The 25,054-nt window shown below is 34.6% G+C and overlaps 1 protein-coding gene across 3 annotated transcripts in view; it reads left to right on the top strand.

The window, feature by feature from the left end:
* Nucleotides 1–25,054, top strand: part of LOC126917958 (furin-like protease 2) — a 567,776-nt gene that overhangs the window by 2,303 nt on the left and 540,419 nt on the right. For all 3 annotated transcript variants that reach the window (XM_050725441.1, XM_050725440.1, XM_050725443.1), the window contains exon 2: nt 6,203–6,776. In XM_050725441.1, the coding sequence (XP_050581398.1) occupies nt 6,582–6,776 (195 nt within the window). In that variant the 5' untranslated portion in view covers nt 6,203–6,581. The remainder of the gene's footprint in view (nt 1–6,202; nt 6,777–25,054) is intronic.

Below are 25,054 nucleotides of genomic sequence, written 5' to 3'. Positions count from 1 at the left end.
GAGAGCTTGCTACACTGGTGACAAAAAATTCCAGGCTGCTCTTTCCTGATCGAACGAGTTTCAACTTGCCACTGGTATATATGGTAATGGTATACCGTGTACACACGTATACAACGATCGTCGATATCTACCAGCTCTATTTTCTCGTTTTCCATTAGATTTCAAATTGGAGTATGTATGTTTACGGACGTGATTGGCTGCGACCTTGTGCGTGAAGCGTCGGTATTAAGAGCACTTTATTATCGGCTGCATAATGGGACGTACGGTTACTGTCGTTTGGAGATAATGCGTGTTTCCCTAGTTGTGAAATGATTTGCGCTATTGGTCGTATTAGATGATTTGAAATAATTAAACGTGTGGAATATATGTATAATGTATAATAATAAAGCCATACAGAATATGTCGAATTTATCATTATTATTACTAATTAATTACTAGTTAATTACTTTTCCACGCTATTCATTATGATAGTAAACGTATAGATGTGATGATTACCAAAGAAATTGTATAATTTCTGATTTATCAAGGTAGTTCCTGTTCTGTAAAGTAAGCATTGAGAATAACGATGTTATGCAAGGTTCGTAATATGTAAATTTACGAAAGAAGAGGATTTACTTTACATGAAGGTTGATTGTATATGTAAATTTTGAACGTGATGTATTATAATTTGTGATATTTTTTATGGAAATATTTAATACATTTAACTGGTATTTCGAATTTTTGATTATGAAGTCATCGTTATTAACAATTGTTCTCTCGATAGCTAAATATATATTGTATGATAGATCAATAGCAAATATGATGTTGGTAGGTTAATTTTAATTAAATTTTGTAGTTAAACTTTGAAGTAATAAAAGGGCTAGAGTTGCAGAACGATAATAAAAATATTGTAAATGGATATTTATTAGCTACAGAAAGACAAGTAGATTATGTAATGAAATCAGCTTCAGGCGTTATCTATGTATAAATCTTAATTTCATGCATCTTCGATCAGATATGTTATTTCCGTATTTATTTCCACATTGCTGCGAGTAGAGTTTAACGATAATGACGGAATATTTCAGAGAAATCCACGAGCAAGGAAATAAACATCCTTTAACGTCTTAAGCTTTGTCTAGATCGTTCGTTTAACTCATCCATTTGATTTCTCCTTCTTTCGTGTATTCACGTTTCTTTATTTCACTGTCCTCCTTCGAACGATAAGCTACTAAGCCGCATTTAAATGTGAATATCAATCAGCTCGAATAAAGTTACCATATTGTATATTATCGTTACGTAAGATATTTAGAATGTAATATAACGAGATATCTCGTATCAAAGAAATATAATTTAATACACCGCTAAGTTATTCCTCACTTGGTAAATAAGAAGAGACGCAAATGTTGTAATGTCGGTATTGTTCCATATGACGCAAAAATCGCGTTTCCAGCAAGTCTACCTTTATCAGTGTTTTTCATTAACGTCTATAAATTAATTGTTTTTAAATTGTTATTTTTTTTAATAATCTTTTTGAAAACTTACAGATGTTATTAAATAATTTCCCGTGAAACCTCTAAATAATTTCCGTAACCTCTATCCGATAAGAAAAGTGGAAACCAAATTGGTATCAATCTTCAACAATAAAATGTTAAAATTCGCAAAGAATCGTCCTAGTAATTTTTGATACAGTTAGCATATGTTAATGAAGTGTACGGATCGCCATTCGCGTATTCATTAGTGTAGTTGTCGCTAAACTGTCCGTCCTGTGTTTGTCCGATGTTGTCGTCATCAGCGTCTTCTTGGTGAGTACGCGTGTCATCGGTAATTGAATTCAGTACGCAAGACAGTTGTACGCAGATGTACACAAACATGTTGTACAGGTTCTACCAAAACACATACACTGAAGAAGCGTTCAAACGATCAATATTATTGTCGATATTTCAGAGTTTTCAGCATTGTGTAAACGATACACATTGATCGTCTAGATGGTATCTTACGATAATATTGACAATAATATTCCCAATAATATTCACAATAATATTGATCGTCTAAACGCTCTACGACGTTCATAGCTGTTTATATCGTTATACTTAATTTCTATTAACAATATTTCCAGTAACAATCTGTAACAGTAAGTGCAACATTTAAACAACATTTTAACAATTGTGTTAGAAAACGACAAATTATTTCGACGTCTAACAGCAAAGAAATATTAATTCCTTTTAATGATATAATACTTTTGTTTGTTATAGATCTGTCGTTATAGATCCTGTAAAAAAACCAAACTTTTCGCCGTACCAAAAACTTCATTTTGTCTATGCTATTTTACATCACATCATCTCCTCTTTCCAGTCGCACCATAAATTATACCTCGTTCTGTGTGCCTTGAAGAAAGAACTATTCAAGCGTCTGAATACTCAATATTCAAATCACGTCGGCTGGAGTTCGTGTGTCCCCAATTTAACCGCGTTTTCAATGCTTTGTAACAAAGTAAAATGAGCTCTTGAACTACAAACAGTTACATCTCTCTTCGTGCTGCGCATAAATATGATTAATTTTAACGAGAAACTAAATTTGTACAGTTTTCTAAAAAAAAAAAGAGAGAGAAAAGAACGAGAGATTTTTCTTTTAGAAAAGTCTCATTTTATTACACATTCTCGATATATTTTAAAGAAAATAGTACATTGACGTTTATTTTTTATTCATACTTGACATTCGAGGAGCATTCATTTTTAAACATCCTGTATAATATTATCTCTATTCATATTTTGTCGTGGTATTATGACGCTTTGAGTGGCTTTTATTTTACACGTAACAGCACTCGTGGAATTGCAAATCTCATGCTTTCTACGGTCCTTGAACCATCGTAAGCATTCTCCCCCACTTTTTTGTCCTTGTGACGCAACCAATATGTTGTTTAACACGTTCACTGTGGATTTTGGTTTCATTTGAAAACTGCTCGCAATTATATGCGAGTGTAATATTCGATGTTTCGAAGATAGCTACTTCCGGGAAAATGTTAGATATTCATTAAAAAGAACATTTAATCATCAGAGGATTTGAATTAACGTCGAGTATTTTTATATTCATTCGCGAAAAAATAAAAACAAAACGCAAGTGTTTGGTAGGTGGCCCAAGATTTTTACACAAGATTGTATAAACTAGCCTAGGATGAATATGAAAATACTATGGCTCGTTAAATGCCGGAGGGTTAAAAGATTTTTCATCGTTCGTTTCTCCAACGATGATGAAATTCCTCTATAAAGCACAGTGTATGACAGGATGATATACATAGCGCTATAAAAGATAAATATGTGAGATAGAATACACGAGAATGAACCTGTCGCACGATAAATACCCGAAAAATGTGGCTAGAGTTCAGACAAAAACCATTTACAAGCAGTTTAAAGAAGAAATGAGAAGATACGAAGAACTGCGGTGGTTAATAGACGAATTACGAGTGCTAACGTATTTTAACAAACATAAGTCGGCGCTTTTTTCACTATATGTGAACTCACTCAATGTGAAATAGGAAGCAAAAAGCATAGATACACGGAGAAATATTTCATAAATGTTCATATTTGAACTTGAATAAAAATTTTCCGCTAAGAAGAGATTTTCGCAAGAAAAAGTATCGGACGAATATTTCATTGCTTTTTTCCTTCTCGATTTCTTCGCTAAGCTTTCTTTTTCTTTATTCTTCACTCGTGTTCTTTACACGCTATTTAAATTCGATCGTCGAAAGAATTTTGCTGGTGCTCGGTTTTGCGCGAACAACCCTTTCGTAGAATTCTATTTTGCTGCTGCGAATGGGAAGAACATTGCCGGTGGTTAATTGCTAGAAAATTGGTAGATTCTATTCGAACGGTTGGCGACGTCGTTCCCTTCTTTGTGTGGCATTCGCGGAATCACGAGACGTTTATCAATCCTGGTTAATCGTTCCGCAATCTTGTCTCCCGATTGAACTCATTATCAAGTCATTGCATTTTACGCGAAATTCCTGTGTATTATGTGCGTTCTGCAGATTCTCGTAGCTTCGAGTTTTTCAAAAATAGATAAAACTAGTTCGTTTAATATTTGAAAGTTCGAACCTACCTGAAACGTATTGGAGTTCGATAACCATGTTTGAAGTAATCTGTGCTATACGCTATTACACGTGTAACGTTATTTTTCAGAAATTTTCGAAAGAATAAAATGGCAAACATTGTAGATTTTCTCTTGTAGATTGGTATTGTGCGGGTTAAAAATATCCGAATCTTGACGTCATCGACGCCAAGCATAACGCTAAGTTCTGTCAGTGATCCGATTATGTACTGGTTAAGTAACGCTCTGGTTATTGGTTCGTTGGTGCGGTTCAACGTTTGTTCCTCAAAGTTACATGGTATTTGTTTAAACCTTGCTTGTTCGTTTGGCTTGTACGAATAGGAGTGTGTATCTGACAGGTATAATATTTAGTGGTAGAAACCGTAGTAAATAAGGAACATGGAAAGCTGATCATATTCGTTAGTCGGCATTAGTATGTTGTGTCTATAAAAAGTATCTTGATGCTTAACGTTACGTACGAAGGCATCATACGTGGCATCGTGAGAGTTCTTGTCAATGTTCTGATGGGTAAAAGTGACTCGACTGCAATTTCTCTTCTTATATAATGCTTAAAAGCGACAGTCAGGTGTTAGTTTTTCATGGTTTTTTATTTTGATGAAAACTTTCGTTCTCATGTTTGATGTACAGTGATCTAATTTCCATTAGAGACATAAATCATTTGCATATATTCGATCGAATATTCATATTTTGAAATTTATCCTACAAAAACAGGTTCATACGGACAGGATTATTAAAAGAATATTTACAAGCGGGAAATTTAAATTTTAGTGAGGTTCCGCACCAGGGTTTGATATGTTTGCACAATGTTTTTTTTTCGCTGCAAATGAAAAATGGTTTTCGGATGTGTAGCATCGGCTTCAGTGGACTGCGACATATGTAGATTGCGGCATTTATAAAATGCGTGTGGATAGTATCTATAGCAAAACTCCAATATTTCCAGCAGTTATACAAAACCAATTTTCCTCTGTAAGGTGTGATTTTCCAAAAAAATTCGTTTTTTTTTTTTTTTTTTTTTAAACAGGGAATAACATATTAAATTCATATTCTGATATTGAATATACGCCATTCATCAATTATTGGTACACACTTTATTTGCTATGGTATCTTCTTATTTATTAACCGATTAGATCCAATCAGTTAGGTTGGTATATTAAATTTTGTATCATTTATTAGTAGGTTTCATATAACTAGAATTTAATACTATGAAAATGGAATGTATATGATAACACACTGTCGTATATTGGAAAGTAAAGGCACGTGCCAATGGCCAATAATTTTTGCAGCCACTTGTGTTAGTATTATAGGTATTTACGACCAATAATTTTTTCAATCATTTCTCTCATGAAACTACACACACTTTTGGTATTCCACGCGTGCTGTCTTTCAAATTCTAATATCCGAATATTCGGATACCCTATTTGTGATAATTCACCCGTTATCATGTCGCGTCTCTCTATTCCGATTCTATGGAGATACACAGAATCCAGGGAGTTTCATGGATGACTTTAATATAGTTTTCGAAATCCTTCGAAGGACGCTCTCTGCTCTGTACGTGGCAAAAGAGAACGTGGGCGGGAGGAGCCGAGACCATCGTGGAAGCGCTTGATTTTATCGAGCCTTTTCTTGTATGTCTTTTGCGACGACACGAGTGAAGTACAAGGAAACATTTTATTGGTTTTCAATTTTTAAATTGCTGTTCCGTTCGTGGTTCTTTTGCGCGATCGTTTTAAATGCATTGTAATTTAAGCGCTGACCGCCGTGTTTTGTTACAGGCTACTACAACATTCCTGTTATACGAGCTTCTCTCAGGAAAGTTTATTTAGACGTTTCAACAAAACAGGAAGACTTTTAATGCTATATCAAAATTTTTGTATATACCTGATATTGAAACGTGAAGTCGCGCATAAAAATTCTTTCATATTTTCATTAATTAAGCTTCAGAAATGTCGATATAAAATTCAGCATGTGTACAAAACTCGGGGAGGATCTTTTTGATAATAATTAACATCGTTAAACCGCAAACATCCCGATGACATCCTTCTGGCGTCGTGACTTGAATGCTGGCCACTTTTTTTTTCAATCGTACTATTAATTCTCTCTCTCTATTTCTTGGTTACAGATAAGAACAGCAACGACCGAAGAATTCAGAGTCGAGATCGTTCCGCTAGTATCGTGTCGCGTATCACCATTTTGACGTATTCAACATCTTTTTTTTCTCTTTATCCTTTTCCTTCGTGTCATTCGGATGCGGCGAAACATTCGTGGCAATGGTATACGGAAATTAAGTGAAGATTCTCCACTCCTGCTGGATTTCACGGGAAATTTAATATTCTCGAATTGCGTATTCTGCTCGCGGATTCTCGACGTTTGAAAATATTATAGTTTCGATAGGCAAATCGGAATTCGTAACGCGAAGTAACGGGGTAAAAAAAGTAAAGAAGTACGCGGTGTTTAAAGAACAGTAGTATAACATATCTTGTCCATTCGGCCACGACGAGATGATCATCGTTCAGGGCGGTTCGTTGTGCGTGTTGTTAGTGTTGTTGATCGGTGCTCTGTTGGTAAAGTCGGAACCTGGACCACGGTCGCGACCTACGCCGATTTTCAGCAACCAGTTCGCAGTTTACATCCCGGATGGACCGGATGTCGCCGCAGAAATTGCCGCCAAGTATGGTTTCGACAACTATGGACAGGTGAGTCTCGATCTTTCTTTTTATATCTCGCCGTTAGCATGCTAAAATGGAATGATTGACTTTTCTTATGGGATGAGTGGCAAACCACATTGATCAGCTCCATAAATCGAAGACCAGAAAAGGGTGATGATGTTGTGAGCACTATCTCTCAAGTAGCCATTTACCTCGAAATGTGTAACTATTTTTGGAGAATTGAACATCAATCGAGTATTTGTTTAGTGAAATGAGAAAGCTACTGCTTAATATTCTAATTAACTTTTACATCTGTTTGACAAATTTTACTGTAACGGACTCTTATGCGATACAATTTAAAATCAATTTTCGTTTGTCGACTTAATGGCTTTTGTAAATTGTATTTCCATTGAACACGAAATGAACAACAAATTGAGAATGCATTTCTTTCTCAATATTTTATATATAGCGCTGTTTAATAATATTTTGGCGATTTCAAACATCACGCATTGGCGAGACAGATTTAAAATCAAGATATAAACGAAAAACGCGATTATCAATGGAGCTCTTTGAGAGACTTTATCTTGGTCGTCGTCTTTCAGTCACTTCAGTTTAAGCGGTCTCGATTAACTACATAATTTAAGCCCATTATTCGTGCGTGTTCAACTCAGCACGATTCAAAAACGCCACGATCTAAATTCATTACAAAAGTTTTGCGGTTATCGCCACGGATTGACATAGTTTTGATAACAGGTTTCAGGTTTTACTTTCGCGTGTTTCCAACTCGATGCTCGTGTTGTTTCGACTATTAAAAAAACTTATAGGACACTTTGGCTATTTCACAATTAAAAGTTTTTCTGGTAGTTACGCGTTACGCAGATTGCGATAAAAACAATCTTTCTCGTGATAACGTTCGAGCTCTAGAAGTTTTATCGTGGCTTGTTTCACGATTCGCGTGTACCAATGTGAAAAATGAATAGCGATGAAACCAAGTTCAATATGTACTTAGAAATTTTAATGAAATTCAATACCAAAGGCTACTAATACTAATCCCAAGATATTTCTTACCTATGTGTGCGGTTCGAGTTTTCGTTAAATTTCAAAAATCTGTAAACAACTATTCAGATACTTGAACAAATTCTTACGTCTTCAAATTTCTCTTTCAAACTAAAAAAATCCCAACTTTCGAATTTTCGAATACTCGAGTTTCATTAAATATTAAATATGTAATAACACATAATCCGTATTATGAACGCAATATAACATCGTGAAGCCCTTACATTATTATCGTGCTTGTGATTTCATAATTTCCATTCATTCTATTTATAGTTGATGTTATATGTTTCCAATGATAAACTCTTTCTATCGGTAGTTATCAGGAGATGCTAGGGAATAGTGCGTATAGCATTGCTCAATTTTGAGAATGTGTTCTGTTCGCTGCTATTGTTCCAAAGTAGTTATTGTAATAGTGTGGAAGTAGTCCCGTGGGAGGAATTAAGAGGAATGGCTCGTTACACGGTTCTCAGAGACTTGGCGTATCGGTATTCGATAGTTTATTAACCTTGACCATCGAACTTACTTTAATCACCTCCTGCACTTTTCTGCCAACTCTAATTATTCATCTTAATGCTGTTGAATAATCCATGACAGTCGAGGATCCCTTCATACGATTTACCTTCTCTTTACTTTATATTATTCATTCTTATTCCAAGTCTTACTACGAATCAGTTAATCGCTTCTTAAATATTATTTTTATCGCTTGAAATAATCTGTGCATTAAGAAATCGTCTATTTATTAACCGTGCAACCTTCGTTATTCTCTTGCGCCAACTTTATAAAGAAACTTTCGAAACTTTTTCAAACACAACGAAACAAAATTGTCAGTTAAATTTTATCCATAAAATTGCCGTGAAACTAAACTATAGCGCTGGTGAATGTACATCGACCAACGCAACGCAAGCAGCAACTTTAAACTTCGGATTAGTTAAGGTCAGACATCAGTTTGTTAAATGGAGCGGATAGGGCGAAGGCATAAAAACTTGTGCCGATAATTATTCCAAGGGAAGGACACTAATTATCTGCATTAGCTAGATCAAGGTTTAAAATACGGCTAGTTAAATACAGTTATAGCGAACTTTCATTATTAACCATTATGCACTTCCAAACAACAAACATTTTTCTTCTCCTATTTTACGAATAATATATCTCGCCATTCAGAAAATATATAATACATTTCGGTTGTTTCGTTTTCACACAGAACAGAATACAATGCGAAAGCATTTAGTACCGAGAGGACTTGGAAAATTCGTTTCTCTATTTTTTCGAGACACCCTATACGATACATACTTTTACCACAAAAAGTAATAGCATTTTTACACGCGGGTGTAATGGACGCGTGCTATCACCGGATCACAGTGTCCTTTCCACGAGCGTTTCGCAAAGTATCGTTCGCGGCCCTCGATGACGATCGCATCGAAAAAATTTTACAGCTGCTTCAAACCAGGCCGCTGTACGAACCGGAACGGTTATCGCCACCTAAAAGTCTCATGATCCTCAAACTATATATCACGTTTAGCTTCCATATAGCTACTACAAATTTCACGATTTGCATTCCCGATCCAAGCTTTTGCGATCGTTAAACTGTATACAATTTGTTGCTGAATGTTCTCTATGATACTTGATTTGAGTATTAAAAATCCTCTTTCGCAACAGTACAGCTTATTCGGTGGAATAACGATATAACGTAGAAATAACGACTTTAGGAAAATCGAGTTTGAACGTTTTAATCGTTATAATCGTTGCAATTTTGTAAGAACGTCTCATTAACTCTGATATTCGAGTTTCGCAACAGTGGTAATAAAATTTCAAGACGTAAAAGTACGACACCTATAATACAATTCATGAAACGTATCTAAAAGTGTTCGAATACTTTCGTCCGCCTGTATAGCGTGTAGCTATGTATAGAGTGTGCGAATTTCACGATCTGCATTCGTGATTCTGACTTTTGTGACCATCAAACTGCGTTCGTTTGCGGCTACACTTTTATGCAGCCACTGGACGCCGCATCCCTTTTCGTTGTTCGATTGGGAAAAAATTCATCGTGTCAACTATCAGGGGAGATATTTCGTGACTCCAACTAATTTGCGACCCTTGTTATGCCAACAACTGAATAAAAAACCATTGGAATTAAGTTTACTGCTGGCATGAATTGCGTCCGATATTTTCCACCGCTCGTATCTTCGTCCATTTGTCAAGGTTTTTGGATGTTTCGCTATTCAATTTTTCGCTGCTGTATACCGGGCCAATCAGTCTGTATTTTGTGTATTTTTCTGCGTGCAGCACCTGTATTTAATGGAGAAAAATATACATTTCTAGAAAACGTATCTGTGGTAGGTATGTATTTTCTATAATCTGATGTTACGATAATATATAATGACATAATACGAATTCTTAATAATTAGCTCTATATTATTGATTATAGGTGTTATTATTATACCTTTATTATTATAGGTGTTACCTATATTATTTATAGCATTTCGATAATTATAAGTCGATTTTGTCTTAAAAATTTAAGTTAAAAATTTTAATTCAATTAATGATCTTAGACTCTGTAGTTTGTGATTGGAGGAAAATCATAAAACAAAGATTCAAATGATCAGTAAGAGAATTAAATGCAGAATCAAATATCGCGACGAAGTAAAATTGACGTAGATACATATACAGAAAAATTTATATTTTGATATCGTAATTCAAATTAAAATTAAATTTTATCATGATTAATCCTTGCCACTATTTAAACTGTGGTCGATATATAAATGTAATTCCACGTTACAAGACAACGAATTAATAATGTCTGAATTATTCATATCTCTGCTAGCAGTAGACGTTGAATTTTCATTATGCCTCCAGCGTAGTAAATATTAATATCTACAATTTCCACGCACTCAGGTAACCAAACCACCGGTACTATCCGCAAATAGTATTACGTTTACTATCATTTATTATTACTATCCTTACTATTATCCTCTCGATAAACCGAAAACCTTAATCTTCTATGTTCCCAAATAGGAGCATTAAACATTTCGCATTCGATATGCCAAATAATATACGAACAAAATAACATCATGTTTTGCCATACTGTTGATGATTAAAATTTAGAATAACCATCTGTATCTTCGTTTATTTAATTTCGAAAAAACTTCTACATACATTTTTAAATCGATTTCTTTGTTCAGTATAATCATTCTAATCGTATTTCATTACAATGCTAATGAAATTTCAAAATGTTTCATAAGTTTCATACAATATGTGGATGGAAAGTTACCAATGCTAAATATTGAAGCACTTTCGCTCTATTATGTGCCTAAATCTTCGTGGAACCACGATAATTTCCGCGTTTTCCACGACTCCTCGCGGCGTTTGGTGGAATTTCCATCATCTCGACTGGTAGAACCTGCACACAGGCTACATTTCTCCAGCAGCCAAAGTTTTTATCTCACCAGGGATGACGTACGGTTAAAGTATCCTTTCTCTCTATTTCTCTAGGTGCTCCGCTTCTTTTCGGAGCGTTTTATCGGCGCGATTCTTTTCCATGTTGAACTGCGCGATAGGTTGGCGAACAAAAGAGCGAAACAAAAGGGCAAAAAAAGAGCGGAGGAGTATCGAAGAGGTAGAAGAACGGTGTGTTGTTGGGACGTAAATGCGTCATGAGATGGAAGTTTATTACCAGTTTCTGGCAAATGCGGCTTCTATTTGTTTCGGATGCATCGCGATCATTGCAACGAGCTATGTTTGCGCTCGCGGTTCAACTATTTTTTTTCCCATTTGTTCTCGGTTCTCGAGTTTTTCGTCGTAAATATCCAAATGTATCCTAGATGGCCTTTTTTTGCATTCGTGTGCTTTGTTGCAGATAGAAAGTTTGCAGCTTTTTCACTTGTTGTAAGACGCATCTAGCTTCGAATAATAATTTGATTCGTGTGTTTGATTGTTCAAAACTACGCCGGATTCCACTGATAGATGAAATTTTTTTCTCTCTTGAAAAATCTACAACTAGATAGATGATCACAGTCCAAAGGATGCTTATATACAATTTCAATGACTGTGCTTTTTCGATTCGTTTTTAATTGTCAAGTGTTCACCCGTAAAACTCACGAACACACATTGTTAAACAATAATCGATATGAAATATTTATTCTTAAGAGTCATTCATACTAGGAAATTTTCAAAGCGAAATTTCCGACACTCGCGTCATGGATTTTAAACATTCAGTTTCGAATGGCTACCGCGTAATCGTCGGTCAGCTTGAAAAATGGTGGACGGATGCAGGAATTAACGCGAAAGCGTGTTAAATGTAGGTTTCTTTGATCGCGCGCTGCGTGGTTTTGCTCTCGGTGAAATTTCGTCACATTTTATCGTTAGTGATTTGACTCGCCCTTTTTTTTTGTATTCCGCGGTATTTATTTTGCGCAGTTTTGAGGTCAACGAGTTTTGTGTTATGTGACTCGTTTCGACGATTGACGACTCTTTTGGGGCAACGATATCGATAGTTTGCTGCTTTTTAACGTTTAGGTCGTTTGTCTTTCGTTCAGAAATTGTTGCGATTTTACGATTGATGTGTTCGTTACAAATCGTGAGTGTAAGAACGACATTTTTACGATAAACAATCGATTTATTATCGTAAGACGGCTGGAAGAAGCATTTTTCTTTCAGAAATAAAAAGTAAAGCTTGAAAGTAATAGAAAAATATTATTTTATCTTTTATAAGTTAATTCAACTGGTTAATTCAATTAATAACTAGCAAACTAGCTAACAAATAACTTACAAAAATACAAAGATAAATATCATGGTATGTTGTATCGTTTTAATCGATAACAATCATGTTTGCATTCTTTATTCCGCGTTTGCATTAAATTTCCGTTTATTTATGTTATTCTATACTCACGGCGGAGAAAACGGAAACGAAATGAAATTGGTATTCACGATCGTCGATTTGTATTCAAGCTTTCATTTTATTGTTCCTTCTAAAAGACAAAAGATGAACGATTTACATTGATCGTCAAAGACTTCTGATGATTCACGAGTTTCCACGTTACAATGGAATTGTTTCCTTTGAATCTCTAAACTTTATATCATCAGATTTATGGAAATTCGAAGTCGAAACGTTTGTGGATATACAGAATGCAATTAGACGAATATAAAGATTGTATCCAGCGTTTCATTCATGCAAATTTCTCTTCCATTTGACGGTATGGTAATAAGTAAATGTGTACTATAAAAGCTACGGTCCATCTACATTTTGTTCTACGTAAGTTTTATCCTTCTTAAACTCTGTTGTATTAAATAATGAGAAACATTCGAGGTTCTATGGATCACGAACGTTGCCTAGTAACTTTGCCCGTTACTTGCTCGATCCTTCTTTGTCTATCGTAGCAAAAGGAGCTGTGGACAGCTCTCTAGATGGGAGAGGTCTATCTAGAAGGCATTGGATATCTACAATCACCGTATCCAATATGGTGGGGAATCGATTTAAACGTGTTTTGATGGTCGTTGTTGCTATATAGGACGTTGGTACGGCAATGTGTCTCGTTTGCTCCAGAAAAGTTCACTCGTGGATGTAATATTAAGGCGAGGCCGTTCAGAGAAAGGATTTCGTGTTTCTCACGTGTGGGTGCCGCCCAGGTATCTCGGCATACCTATTTGTCTACATTTCTCTTTTATGCTACGCTTTATAAGACCCTTCTCCTCCATCTAATCGATATTATTAGGGAAATTTTATGAATCTTACAAAGTTCTTTATATTATGAATTTACTATTTTTCTAGTTAGAGGATTTAAACTTCAATCGAGCAAAATCAAATTTGTAAATTACAGGTTCCTACGTGTTATACCAAAGATCATTTATCGTCTATCGTTTTATCTTTCTACAAATGCAAATTCAACGTAAAGGGAGAGACGGTTATTTTTCTAAGCAACAATGACGAACATGTTCAAACGTGCTCGAATATAAACTTAAATACTGGCACTTTTCGAGTGAAATTCAATAGTTAGAATAGCATTACCCAGGGGATAACCCAATAAGCCAAAGTGCAGGTACTTCGCGTCGAGAGCGAGAGTCGAACTGCGCAACCATTGCGAAACTGTTCCTCCGAGTCGAGTTTTAAGGAAAAGAAAACGAAGGAAACCGGAAGGCGATACAGACTGTATGGTTCCTGCGACCATTTCAAACACTAAAATAATTTCGTCCGAATTACACGCGAATGTTTTACAATCGCCTTGAGACTAATGGTAAACAGTTGTTCGTACGCGTGGCTGGCGAACAGAAAATAATAGAAAAATGTAACGTGACATTTCCTAGCGTGGAAAATGTAATAACTTTTCGAAGAAGCTTCACGTCGACGAGTATTTACTACGACGATGACAACTTGGTAGGTTTTGGAAGCTTACAGAATTCAATTCACAAAAGGTACAAAGAACAACCGCTTTTACGTTAATAACTCTAAGATCGTAAATTTTTAATTATCCCGTTGTTGTAACAGACGAGAGGCGTAAAGACATCATTTTATAAATTTTTTGCTAATTTTTAAAGAAACTGGAGCATGATCATACCGTTTATGATTGGAAATGTTCTTTTTAGATTTTGAATGGATTTGACATTTAACCTATGAATGACTATCTTGAAATTTGATACGCATAATTCCTATACCATAGAGTTTATGGTCTATAGTATAGACATAGACCATAGGCCACAGGATCTAATAACGACCCTGGGTCAGGGAATTCGATATAGATAACATCGACATTATGGAACTCGATAGTCACAACTTTGTGATTACGGAACCTGATACAAAGAACGCAAATGCTATAGAACTATATATGTATAGCTACGTCGAAGATCGTACAGTATTTTAGTATTTAGTATTTTAGTACAGTATTTTAGTAGAGAAATTTGAGTATAACGAAGAACAATATAAAAGGTGTTCTCAAACTGATAATGAAACTCGGAAGCTGGTGAATCGATGCACGTAAAAAAGAATAAATCGAAAGTGTACACATAATGATATCTTTCTGTAGGAATCTTCTTTTTTGAATAAACTGGCGTTGGATCATGACATTAACATTAGAAATTTGTTTACAAGTTGTATATATTATGTAATAGCATTCGAACATTATCGAAACTGGTTTGATATCAGCATAATCGTGCATCATCGAAACAGGTTTCGGATTGAAGAACTTTACACATATACCTCTAAATTTATTAAAGTCCGATATACGCTGTCTTTAATTTATACAATTTTATAATCGATAATATAACGAGTTATTTCGAAATTTTAATCCTAGCATCTCGTGTAGATAAATTCAAGTTCGTTAGAATCCGATTTCTACAGGGCGTTTTTTTTAATTGGAAACGGTAGAATATTTCAGGAGGGATTAAAGTTATCAAAGAAATGTTTTAACAAAAGTTGTTTGGTTCGAAAGGGGACATCGCATTACGCAAATTGGTTTTTTTTGCATGTCGAGCAATGGAGAAGATTTAAAAGCGACGTCATTTTTTTAAATGGAATCGTATATCTCTTAATATATTGATCGATCCATCTCGGAATTTTCTATAAAAAATATTCATCTATTTATACCAAAAAAAGTATTAGATTATCAAATATTTTATCTTTAATTTGCCAAATCGAACGATTTAACGACGCGCAGCGGTATTATTGTGTTTACGTTGTCTTTGTCTTCCACACCTTAAATTTTACAAATTGAAGTTAAAATACCTGCTAAACTAGTAGTTTCTCAACACAAATAGACTAATAAGGAATGTCAAAATGGATCGATTAATGTATTAGGTTGTCCGTAAAGTGTCTTTCTTTCGCAAACGTGTTTTTTCAATAGTGCACCTTCATATAAACGTGAAACCAAGTCTGTGAAATGTCGCGGTGTTTATCTCAACAGAACAAAATGGAACGTACGCAATTCGACAAAATAATATAAAACAAAAAACGTTGTGCGTCTATTATTTTCTCATAAAACGAAAGAAACTTTCCGGACAACTTAATATTAAAAAATATATGGTTCCATACAAAAAATAAACCTGACTTCATAATCTCCCCTGCTACTGAACCTGAAAAAAATAATTTACCCCATTATAAACAACTTTTGTTAAAACATTTTTTGATAACTTTAATTCGTCGTGAGATATTCCACCGTTTCCAGCTAAACGAAATACCCATAAACGTTCACAAATTATTCCGTCTTCAAGACTTATATTTCTTAAACAACAAAATACTATCGCGAATCTCTATATTTTCACGAATCTCAATTTTCTATAACACATCCTCAAGGGTTATAATAATACTCCACGTTTTCAAAGTTTCGGACATTATATCAAACAACTTCCTAATTATTATTAGTATTATTTTTCAAAATAATCGATGTCTGGCTCTGTGACTATTGTGCTCTAAAACGCAAATAATCTACTTGTAAGTTAAATAATCAAATATTTTTATTATAAATATTTTAATAGTTTAATATAAATACTTATTATTTAAGTAGATTAATAACTACTTCCGTATTTAATTGTATTTTTATATCCTATTACACTTGAACATGTTCGTAGGCTTATGTACTGTTACGTACACACATATATCCGCGTTAGCTATAATTAGCTACCCTTGTTAGTTAGTTATTTAATTTTCGTTGGCTGACAATAAGCCAAACTCGGACTGGTTATCGTCGCCGATTTCTACCTCTCGTAGATAGCATAAAAGAGTCCAGTTGGAAACATAGAACGAAATAAAACGGATTTATGGCGTATTTCACCAAAAGAAATCGGTATACTTAAATATGTTACGTATAAAGAAATACGCAATATGGTACGGATAGTTTCTTCGCAGGTAGAGACGCAGAGGAGATCTAGAGGTCAATTTTATCATTTTTTTTTAAATTGGGTGTCCAATTCTTTCCGCTGGATCTCGATAGAACAGAGAATTCGGAGTATAAAAGTACTAAGGACGCATAAGATTTTCGACAAGAAGAAAGAATTGGGAAGCGGTGATTTATATTTTCTGGTCGACTACTCCGATGGTGTCGATGTTCGTGAGAAGTTGGGGCCTGGTCGGTTGAAAAATGTTTTTATTTCGTCGTTGGGGAAAAGTGGAGACCGCGAAGAGAAGGTGTTCACCCTTGGCTTGGAGGTGGATACGCCATATAGGTGCCGGATGTCGGATTTATGCCTGCTCGACAATTTCCGCGAATCGTTTCACCTCGACAGACCGAGGAAAATCAGTTTTTTTCCACACGAAAATGTCAGGATAGCCGACATGGAAATACTTGACTTTCCCTCGAGTTTTGCCTCGACTCCTCTTTCCTTTCTCTGTTTCGAATCTCCTTTCTATTTCCTGCGAATTAACGTCGTAATTTTATCCGATTACGAGCATTTTAATGGCGAATCATTGTTGTTTTTGGTCTTGGAAAAAATCTACAGCTGGTTTTAAATAAATTTGTATAAATCTATGGGAAATTTCAAGCGCAAAAATCCATGGAATATATAAAATACTCAGTGTATTATACTTGTTGTAATAACTGCATTTTATGACTAAAAAGCCAGTTCGAAATTTTCAGTTTCTGCACTAGTACGAAATAGGTACAAGGTATCACGCAACAAAGTCTGATTAGAAGTATGCAAAATTGAATTAGTTGCGCTTATTAAAAAATAGAAGGGAGCAATATTTTTATAATATTTCCTCGTTAGTAAAGAACTTATTACAATATCTTGCTGTTTTAAGCTTGATTGCGACATAGTTAAAAGATTGCAAAGAAATTGGAAATCCTATTATGTGTACAGCAACGCCCAGAATTTTAATTTCAGTATAAAAGCTAGTGCGTATTTGTGTGCACGTGTACAACCGCAATACCATGAAATAGCGTGATGCAGTTAAAAATAATATCGTTACGCTTTCCTGTGTAAAATCATGGTATCGCGTTATGCCACGATTTTATCGGGAAAAAATTCTCGGCCAGCTTGTGAACTGCGCCGATATCACTGTTACCGAGTACATAATCGCTATAGTTTGCGGTTTGTAGAAACGAAAATTCGTAATTAGTTTAAACCAATGGCTCAATTTTTAATGTTTCCACATTTTTCTTCGTTCATTTTTATCCTTCTTATTCATTGAAAAACATGTTTTCTATGTTTCTTGATTTTTCTCAGTTTTCGTGTTACATACTTGATGGTTTAATATGAAACAGTTGAAAAGGCGATGATTAATAGTTCATTACAGTTTTGTTATTCAAAACATTTTGCATTCTCCCGTTACACGGGATTCTACTGTATATCGTAGTACACAAGGCATTCTAGAAAATAAATCGTCAGACGCAATCATTTTCACATTTCACCCACGTCTACAAATAAACAAACATTGACGAACTACTATTCGGGAATCCCGTTACCGCTCGAACGTCATCTTACCGTCGAACAGAAATTTCAGCGTGGACTCTCGAGCAGAAACTCGTCACGTGGCTGTGCGTCTGTTGCGTGAACAGGCCTCGGTATTGGCTGCTGAAGGAAACCGGTAACTTCAGAACCGACGGAACCCGTTTACCAGCGATATACCGTTGCACAGATGCGGCTCTGCTCTCTGGATCGAGAGCATGCCTATGTTCGAGCCGAGCAAAAGAGAACACAAAAACCATCGCAGCAGGACTCGCCGCACAGTCTCCTCTCCTTCTTCTTTCCCGACTTTCTCCTCGTTCTTTCACCCTTCTCCACGCTACTCTCGATTTCTTCTTCGTTCCCCTCTTTCTGTATACATACTTGGTTTTGCCACTGACATGTTTGATTTGCGTTTCTGTTATATACACACACACACACACACACACACACATATATATATATTTTTTTTTTGTCCATTTGGTTCTGGTTCTCTGCGTGAACTCTTTTTTGGATGTGGTTTGATTGTATCATATTTTTTGGTTTCTTCTCTGTGAGTTCACGCTTCCTGGTTCGTGTTTCAGAATACTACATACTTTTTGTATTCGGTATAAGAAGAGTTTTTTTCGATGAATTCTTGAGTTAGTTCTCTTCTTTTCTTCTTTATTGTATGTTGCGTATTGCGCCTTTCTTCCTTCTTATCTTTATTTAACATCGCCTGCCTTTTATGCCATAATTTCTTCGCAGTTATAATATGTGATGGGCTTAATACTTACTGTTTTAACATTGAAGTATCGTGTACAACTTGTATTGAATAATTCCTAACATCTGCTATGATTTGAAATTGAAATCAGGATTAAAATTGATCATCGTCACACGTGCGGCCTACTTTCGTCTACTAACGCAATTTTGTCTTTTCGCTTGCCACATTGAGGTAGATGTACGATATGTGAATATTGGCGTCTTTGTATGAATATTATTTTATTGGATGCGTGGTCATCGACATACATACGAAATTTCCTTACATCAAAATTTGTCGAATCTATCTGACTCTGTTTTATTCTATTTCTATTTCCCTCGTTGATGGGTTTCTTTCGTGGTTTCCTTTCCAATGTGACCAGCGGTGTCGTAACGAGACATCCAGTTCCATAGGGAACATATTCGCGCATAGTCGTTGAAAGAAGTTCACTTGTACGCGAATCCGGGTTAGCCATGGTAATTTCAAGAAGTGTTACGTTGATTGTATTCGAGGGAATTGCCACTCTCTGCAAGAATTACGGTTCCGAACGATTCACGATTCACGATCAGCGAGTTTCGTCCAAATGTTCGGTGCTTTTCTTTACTTTCTTTTCTCTCCATTTAGCTACTTAAAATTCACCTTTGTATTACTTTTATTTAATTTCCAAGAATCGCGATACTAATGTACTGTCAAAATTTTGGGTACTACGCTATATATCAGATTCTGTAAGACATACTATTATTATTTTTTTACAGTTATAATTTCTACTCTACTTTAGGTTCTTTAGATTATTATTCTTATTTTTCTAATAGTAGGTTTATTTTTATGAAACCTTGAGATTCTCCTAAAATAACATTTGGTGGCTTTCTAAGTTAGAGTTGATATTTGTGATAATATCTTCGAGAAATGGATGGGTTATTAGATATTACCTATTCCATGTTTTTATTCCAATTCATATGATTATATAGATTGCATGAACTATATGGACATATGAATTTAACACTGACCGTATTTCATCAATTGCTTAGAAAATATTATACTTTACTCGATAATTCGATGGCACATTTGAACGTAAAAAATCTCCATGTTATATCGTTATAAGCAGTATAGCAATCGTGGCTTACATGCTTTTCTTGTTACTAGCAAATTGGCCGATGTCGCGTTAATAAACGTCAATTAAACGAGAGTTACAATGGTAGCACATGTTAAGCAACCTTTTTAAGCGATTCGAACAATACGACCAAAGTTTTGACAAATCAAAAAGAAAGTCTGACTAGAAACTTTTCAAAAGTCGCCGAATTATACCTAAAACTGAATTTCTTCAGGTTTGAAATTACAAAGTTCAAGTAGCTTCGAAGTTGAAGAACCGAGTGGGCCATTAGAGTTCAAAAAGTCTTCGAGTTATATAAAATTAACCCAAAGCTCTTTCTTCGTTCTATAACTTTTCTCGAGAAAAATATTTTTAAAACGCGTTGTCAGGTTGGAATTTTGTTGCTCTTTTTTTTGGGGTGGGAGGTTTCCTAAATCTCGTCATTTTCATCATTTTCCGTAATTTCGTTGAAAAATTCGTGCAGCTAACGTTTTTACCACATATCTTATATTTAATGGGTTCACGTAGACTTTTGTGATCGACTGTACATACTATTATAAGTACCTAATGTGGCCAGATTGTTTTATAATCGACTGTACGTACGAAAAATATGTTGACACTCGAATGAATTGCATCGTTAGCATTATTCGTAAGAATTATTTGCCATTGTCCACATACGCGAACGAAATCTCAATCAAAATAAAAATGAAGTGTCGAATAACCATCGAAGTGACATTATTAATTCGCTGGTGCAAAGAAATCGCATTCCATGCCTGGAATTTCGACACAAAAGGCATTAGACGCGCAATGGTCTATAAAATATTTCGCAAGAATGCGATGATAATACTATAAAGTTAATACCGAGAAAACAAGATATAGAATAAATAAATACGGTGACTGTAGAAAACGCGGAGGTCAATTCCGATAGTTTAAAACTGAATCTATTGCAAAACGTCCAACTACAAAGTCCATGCTACTACGGAGAGTACATATATATAATAGATTCAATTATGGATATACATTTTACTTCAATTACCTATAGGCACACTAATATATAGCACGCGAAGAATTAAATCTGATTCGCGTACAAAGCCCTTCCTAAGGAACCAGTAACTAAAAGTCAGCGTAATAATCAAAGCCGTTAAACCTGCTCTAGTAACAAAGTAATGGTCTATCAAACAGGGTATTGCCATACTCCGTAATGTCACTAATGACTAATCAAAAAGTATCCATCGCACAAGGTTTACAATCCGTCAACGTTAGCAATTATCTATGATCTATCCTAGCAGTCTACCAGTCATCCTTGAAACTATAAAAGAGATCTCGTTAACAGAACTGTGCGTACAGTTGCCCACAAAAGTATTTGAATATTTAACGAACGTTTAAAAAAACATTTTGAAATTTCATTAGCACCGTAACGAGACACGACTAACATGCTTATATCGATCTTTGAAACCAATCTAAAAGTGTATATAGAAACTACAAGATCAATCAACTGTGTATATAGCGAGAGAGTTTTTAGTACAAAGATTTATTCCAAGCTTCACCAAGCCTCATAATAGAGCTAATAAAATTTCAAAATATGTATTTCATATAATAAACGTAGTATATTTATAAAAGATATATGCTATAAGTATTCGTATAGTTTCCTGAGCAACTGTATAATATCACGAACACGAATCGTAAAGTTGGTGATTGGGTCTGATCCCCTCTCCCATAGACCGTTCTCTATCTGTGCATTGGCACGTCCGCTCTCTGATGCTACATACGTTCCGGTGACTACCGTAAACGTAAATTCAAGGACGGCACGAGCACGTCAAGCCTTTGCACCATCGACGATTCGAGGCAGCCATGTATTTCGATGGCCAATAAAATCTCGCCGCTGGAAAATCCAAGCATGGACCAGTTTTCAAATGGATGTTACGGCCGGGAAATTTCTCGTGGAATGGCACGATTGTGATATGAGATGTCGTGGATATAATTCGCCTCCTATCCACTCACATTCTCCATGATCCAATCTCGATATCGCCGATATCGTATGTTGATGACTTGTTTATCAGATGGAGCGCGGCTTCCTTTCGTATGTATGAATGAAAGAGTTACGATAATTTGTTTCTAATCTTAATTAGATTTCGTTGCGAGATAATCAACTCTAAACGTTTCTGAAAATTCAAATAATGGCAGATTTCTGCGAAACCGTGTATTATTCGATTGTCCTACTGCTTTTATAATCTCTGCGAACTAATATGTTCGTAATAAATCTATCTTCATACTTATATATTCTTTGTATACTTATATATGGGAAATCCGTATAAAGGGCTTCTACTATATCATTCATAAAATATTGTCAGTATAAAGAATCAAACTCAGTGGAATGTATAATATTTCACAAAATTTATTAATTATAAGATATACGTGCATTCAGACTGATTTTCTGCTTTCCATATATTTTATGCATAAATGAAATTGAAGATGTGTATGGAATTATCTAAAGCCGTGATTAATTTATCATAATTATGGCCATGCATATTATGCTTCATGCTTCGTTATGATCAAATAATTTTCATTAGTTTATTCTTTTCAGGTAGAACACATATTGTTATTATTTTTTGTTGACATAATCTATTGTTTTACATAGGTTTATTGCAGTTTAGTTTAATTATAGCGCACAGCGTGATAGCGTACACGCGTGTATAATTCAGTGTGGACGTAACAGTGTAATCTTGTCAGAACATTGTATTTTCGCTTGTGTGAAAGCCAACACGAGATAATTAAGGAACTTGTGAATTGTGAAAATGTGACATGTGAAAATGTGTGAATCCATGAAAATTGAAAAATTAAAACGTCACTTGTAATACGTACATATCTGATAAAGATGCATATTAAAAATGTGCTGGTTACTATTTTATTGATTATTAGATTCAAAATTACGTATTTGTTAAATATTAAAAAATAAAAATCATATATGTTTAGTAATGAAATTAGAAATGTTTCTTTTTTTTTATAGGTGAGTTCGTTCGAAAGATTCTCATTTCCATCTGAATATCGTAGAGTGAGTACGTAATTTTTTTACATTTTGAATCATTTTGGCTTCAAAATTAATAGTCAACCAACCAATTACCGATATAATATAATACGATGTTTAAAATATTCTCTCCATATATTTTTCCCTTATCGTTAAATAAAAACTCTGGAAGCTTTCCAATTTAATTGGGAAAACTCTGAAAGCTGTACAGGTTTCAAATTTATTGGCATACGATGAACTAAATAAAGGATACATAAAAAGTATACAGGAAAGTTTGGAAATTTGAATGTGAATTCAAATTTAATCATCCTATCACTCTTTCTCAGTTTCACAATTCATTATTATCGTATTATTTGTTTTGCAATTGACAAACACTTTCTAAATAGAAACTGTAATTTATGCCTAATTTATTTATACTTCGCCATTAGATGCAGCAAAGTACATACTATAGGTCAAAATATGGCGAAACGTTTTAGTTATGTCCTGCGAACTATAATTATTTCGCGTAATTTCACGAAATGCTGTTTATAGTTTGCATCCGTGGTTCAAAGCGTTGTTTAAATTAATTTTCGAGGAAACTTCCTTCCTGTAATAATTCAGGCATTGCTTGAACTGCAGTTTGGTCACCATTATCGACTTTGTTCGCGTATAGCCGAATAATTGTCCAACATGGTTCTTGCATTTTCTCATAGTCTCACATCTCAGTTTCTAATGTTTCTATTACCGTATACATTTGGTACCCATTTACTAACACAACATTCGAACGTGTCGGGCTAATTAATTCTCAAATAGTACTGCAGCTTTCTAAATGATCGTAATAATTCATGTTAGGTTACTAAAAGTTAGGATATTTAATGTTATATTATATTTTACATTCTTCGCGGTAGAAATTAGTAATAAAATTAAATGAAATTAAAAGCTCGGAAATTATTATGAATCTTGACGAATAATGAATGACCTAATATCAGTTAAGAGTGAAGTGAATATAATTTCTAAAAAGTACACTTCCTTTATCAGACTATAAAATATTTCCATATAATTAAAGTCATTTTGTTATCTTAAATTATACTATTATACAAATACAAATTTTAATCTTTTGCATCTTTCTATTGCTAGAATTCATTATCATATTAATTAATATTCGTATTCTAAATGAAATTATAATAAGTTTACGTTTTATTCGAAATTTATTACATATTTCGTATTCGGAAACTTTTTTATTTGATCTTTAATGCATACATACATATATATAACAAAATATACATATTGCATGTTGGGATATCAGTCGATACTCGATACATATTAACTGTTTACGAATATCCTTTTTCTAGCCATTTTGAACAGCATGTTATAGTACATATTTGCTACTTCCGTTCCTTGATATTACTCTGCTTCGTCATATCATTTCCGTTTGTGCTACATAACTATTTCAGTAACAGATAGAAACGCAAGATACTCTGCTCAATATCTTAACATTTAATCATATATTTTAATTATATACTTCGTGAAATAATCTTGATTAGTTCCAAGAGTCTAGAGTCATGAAACCTTTACGAGGAAAACGTAACGCGAGTCTGCGAGGTAAGATAAAAAAATAATCGAGAATGTTAGTGATTTTTCGTGTAGGAAAAGTATTTCGTTCAAAGCGGAAGAATGGTGGAAAGGAAAGGGAAATCCTATGCATCTTAAACGTGGCCGTTTCTCACGGACCATCCTATTTTGTTTTTACCAAAACGTCGGATCGTGAGTCGATCGTGGAAACACGTCTTCTCGTTGTTTGCGCGTACTCTCGAGGAACCTGCTGGGTAAATAATTCAAGTCGCGAATACTCGGAATAAAGGTCTGAGACTTCCGTGTGCCTTTTCTTGCAGTCAGCCAAACTTTTGTCGTGCACTAATTTTTTTATCCATTGTATAAAACGTTATAACTGAAACAATTTTATTGTCGCTAATTTGCTATTAATCTATGAAATGCATTGATTACTTTTTTAGAAATTTATGTAATGTAATGTGTCTCTGTGCGCATAATTTTAGCATATTATTCAAAAGTCG

This window comes from Bombus affinis, chromosome 6 (genome assembly GCF_024516045.1).
Source record: "Bombus affinis isolate iyBomAffi1 chromosome 6, iyBomAffi1.2, whole genome shotgun sequence".
NCBI lineage: Eukaryota > Metazoa > Arthropoda > Insecta > Hymenoptera > Apidae > Bombus > Bombus affinis.
The sequence above is the reverse complement of the archived record's forward strand: the minus strand, read 5'-3'. Positions and strand labels throughout refer to the sequence as shown.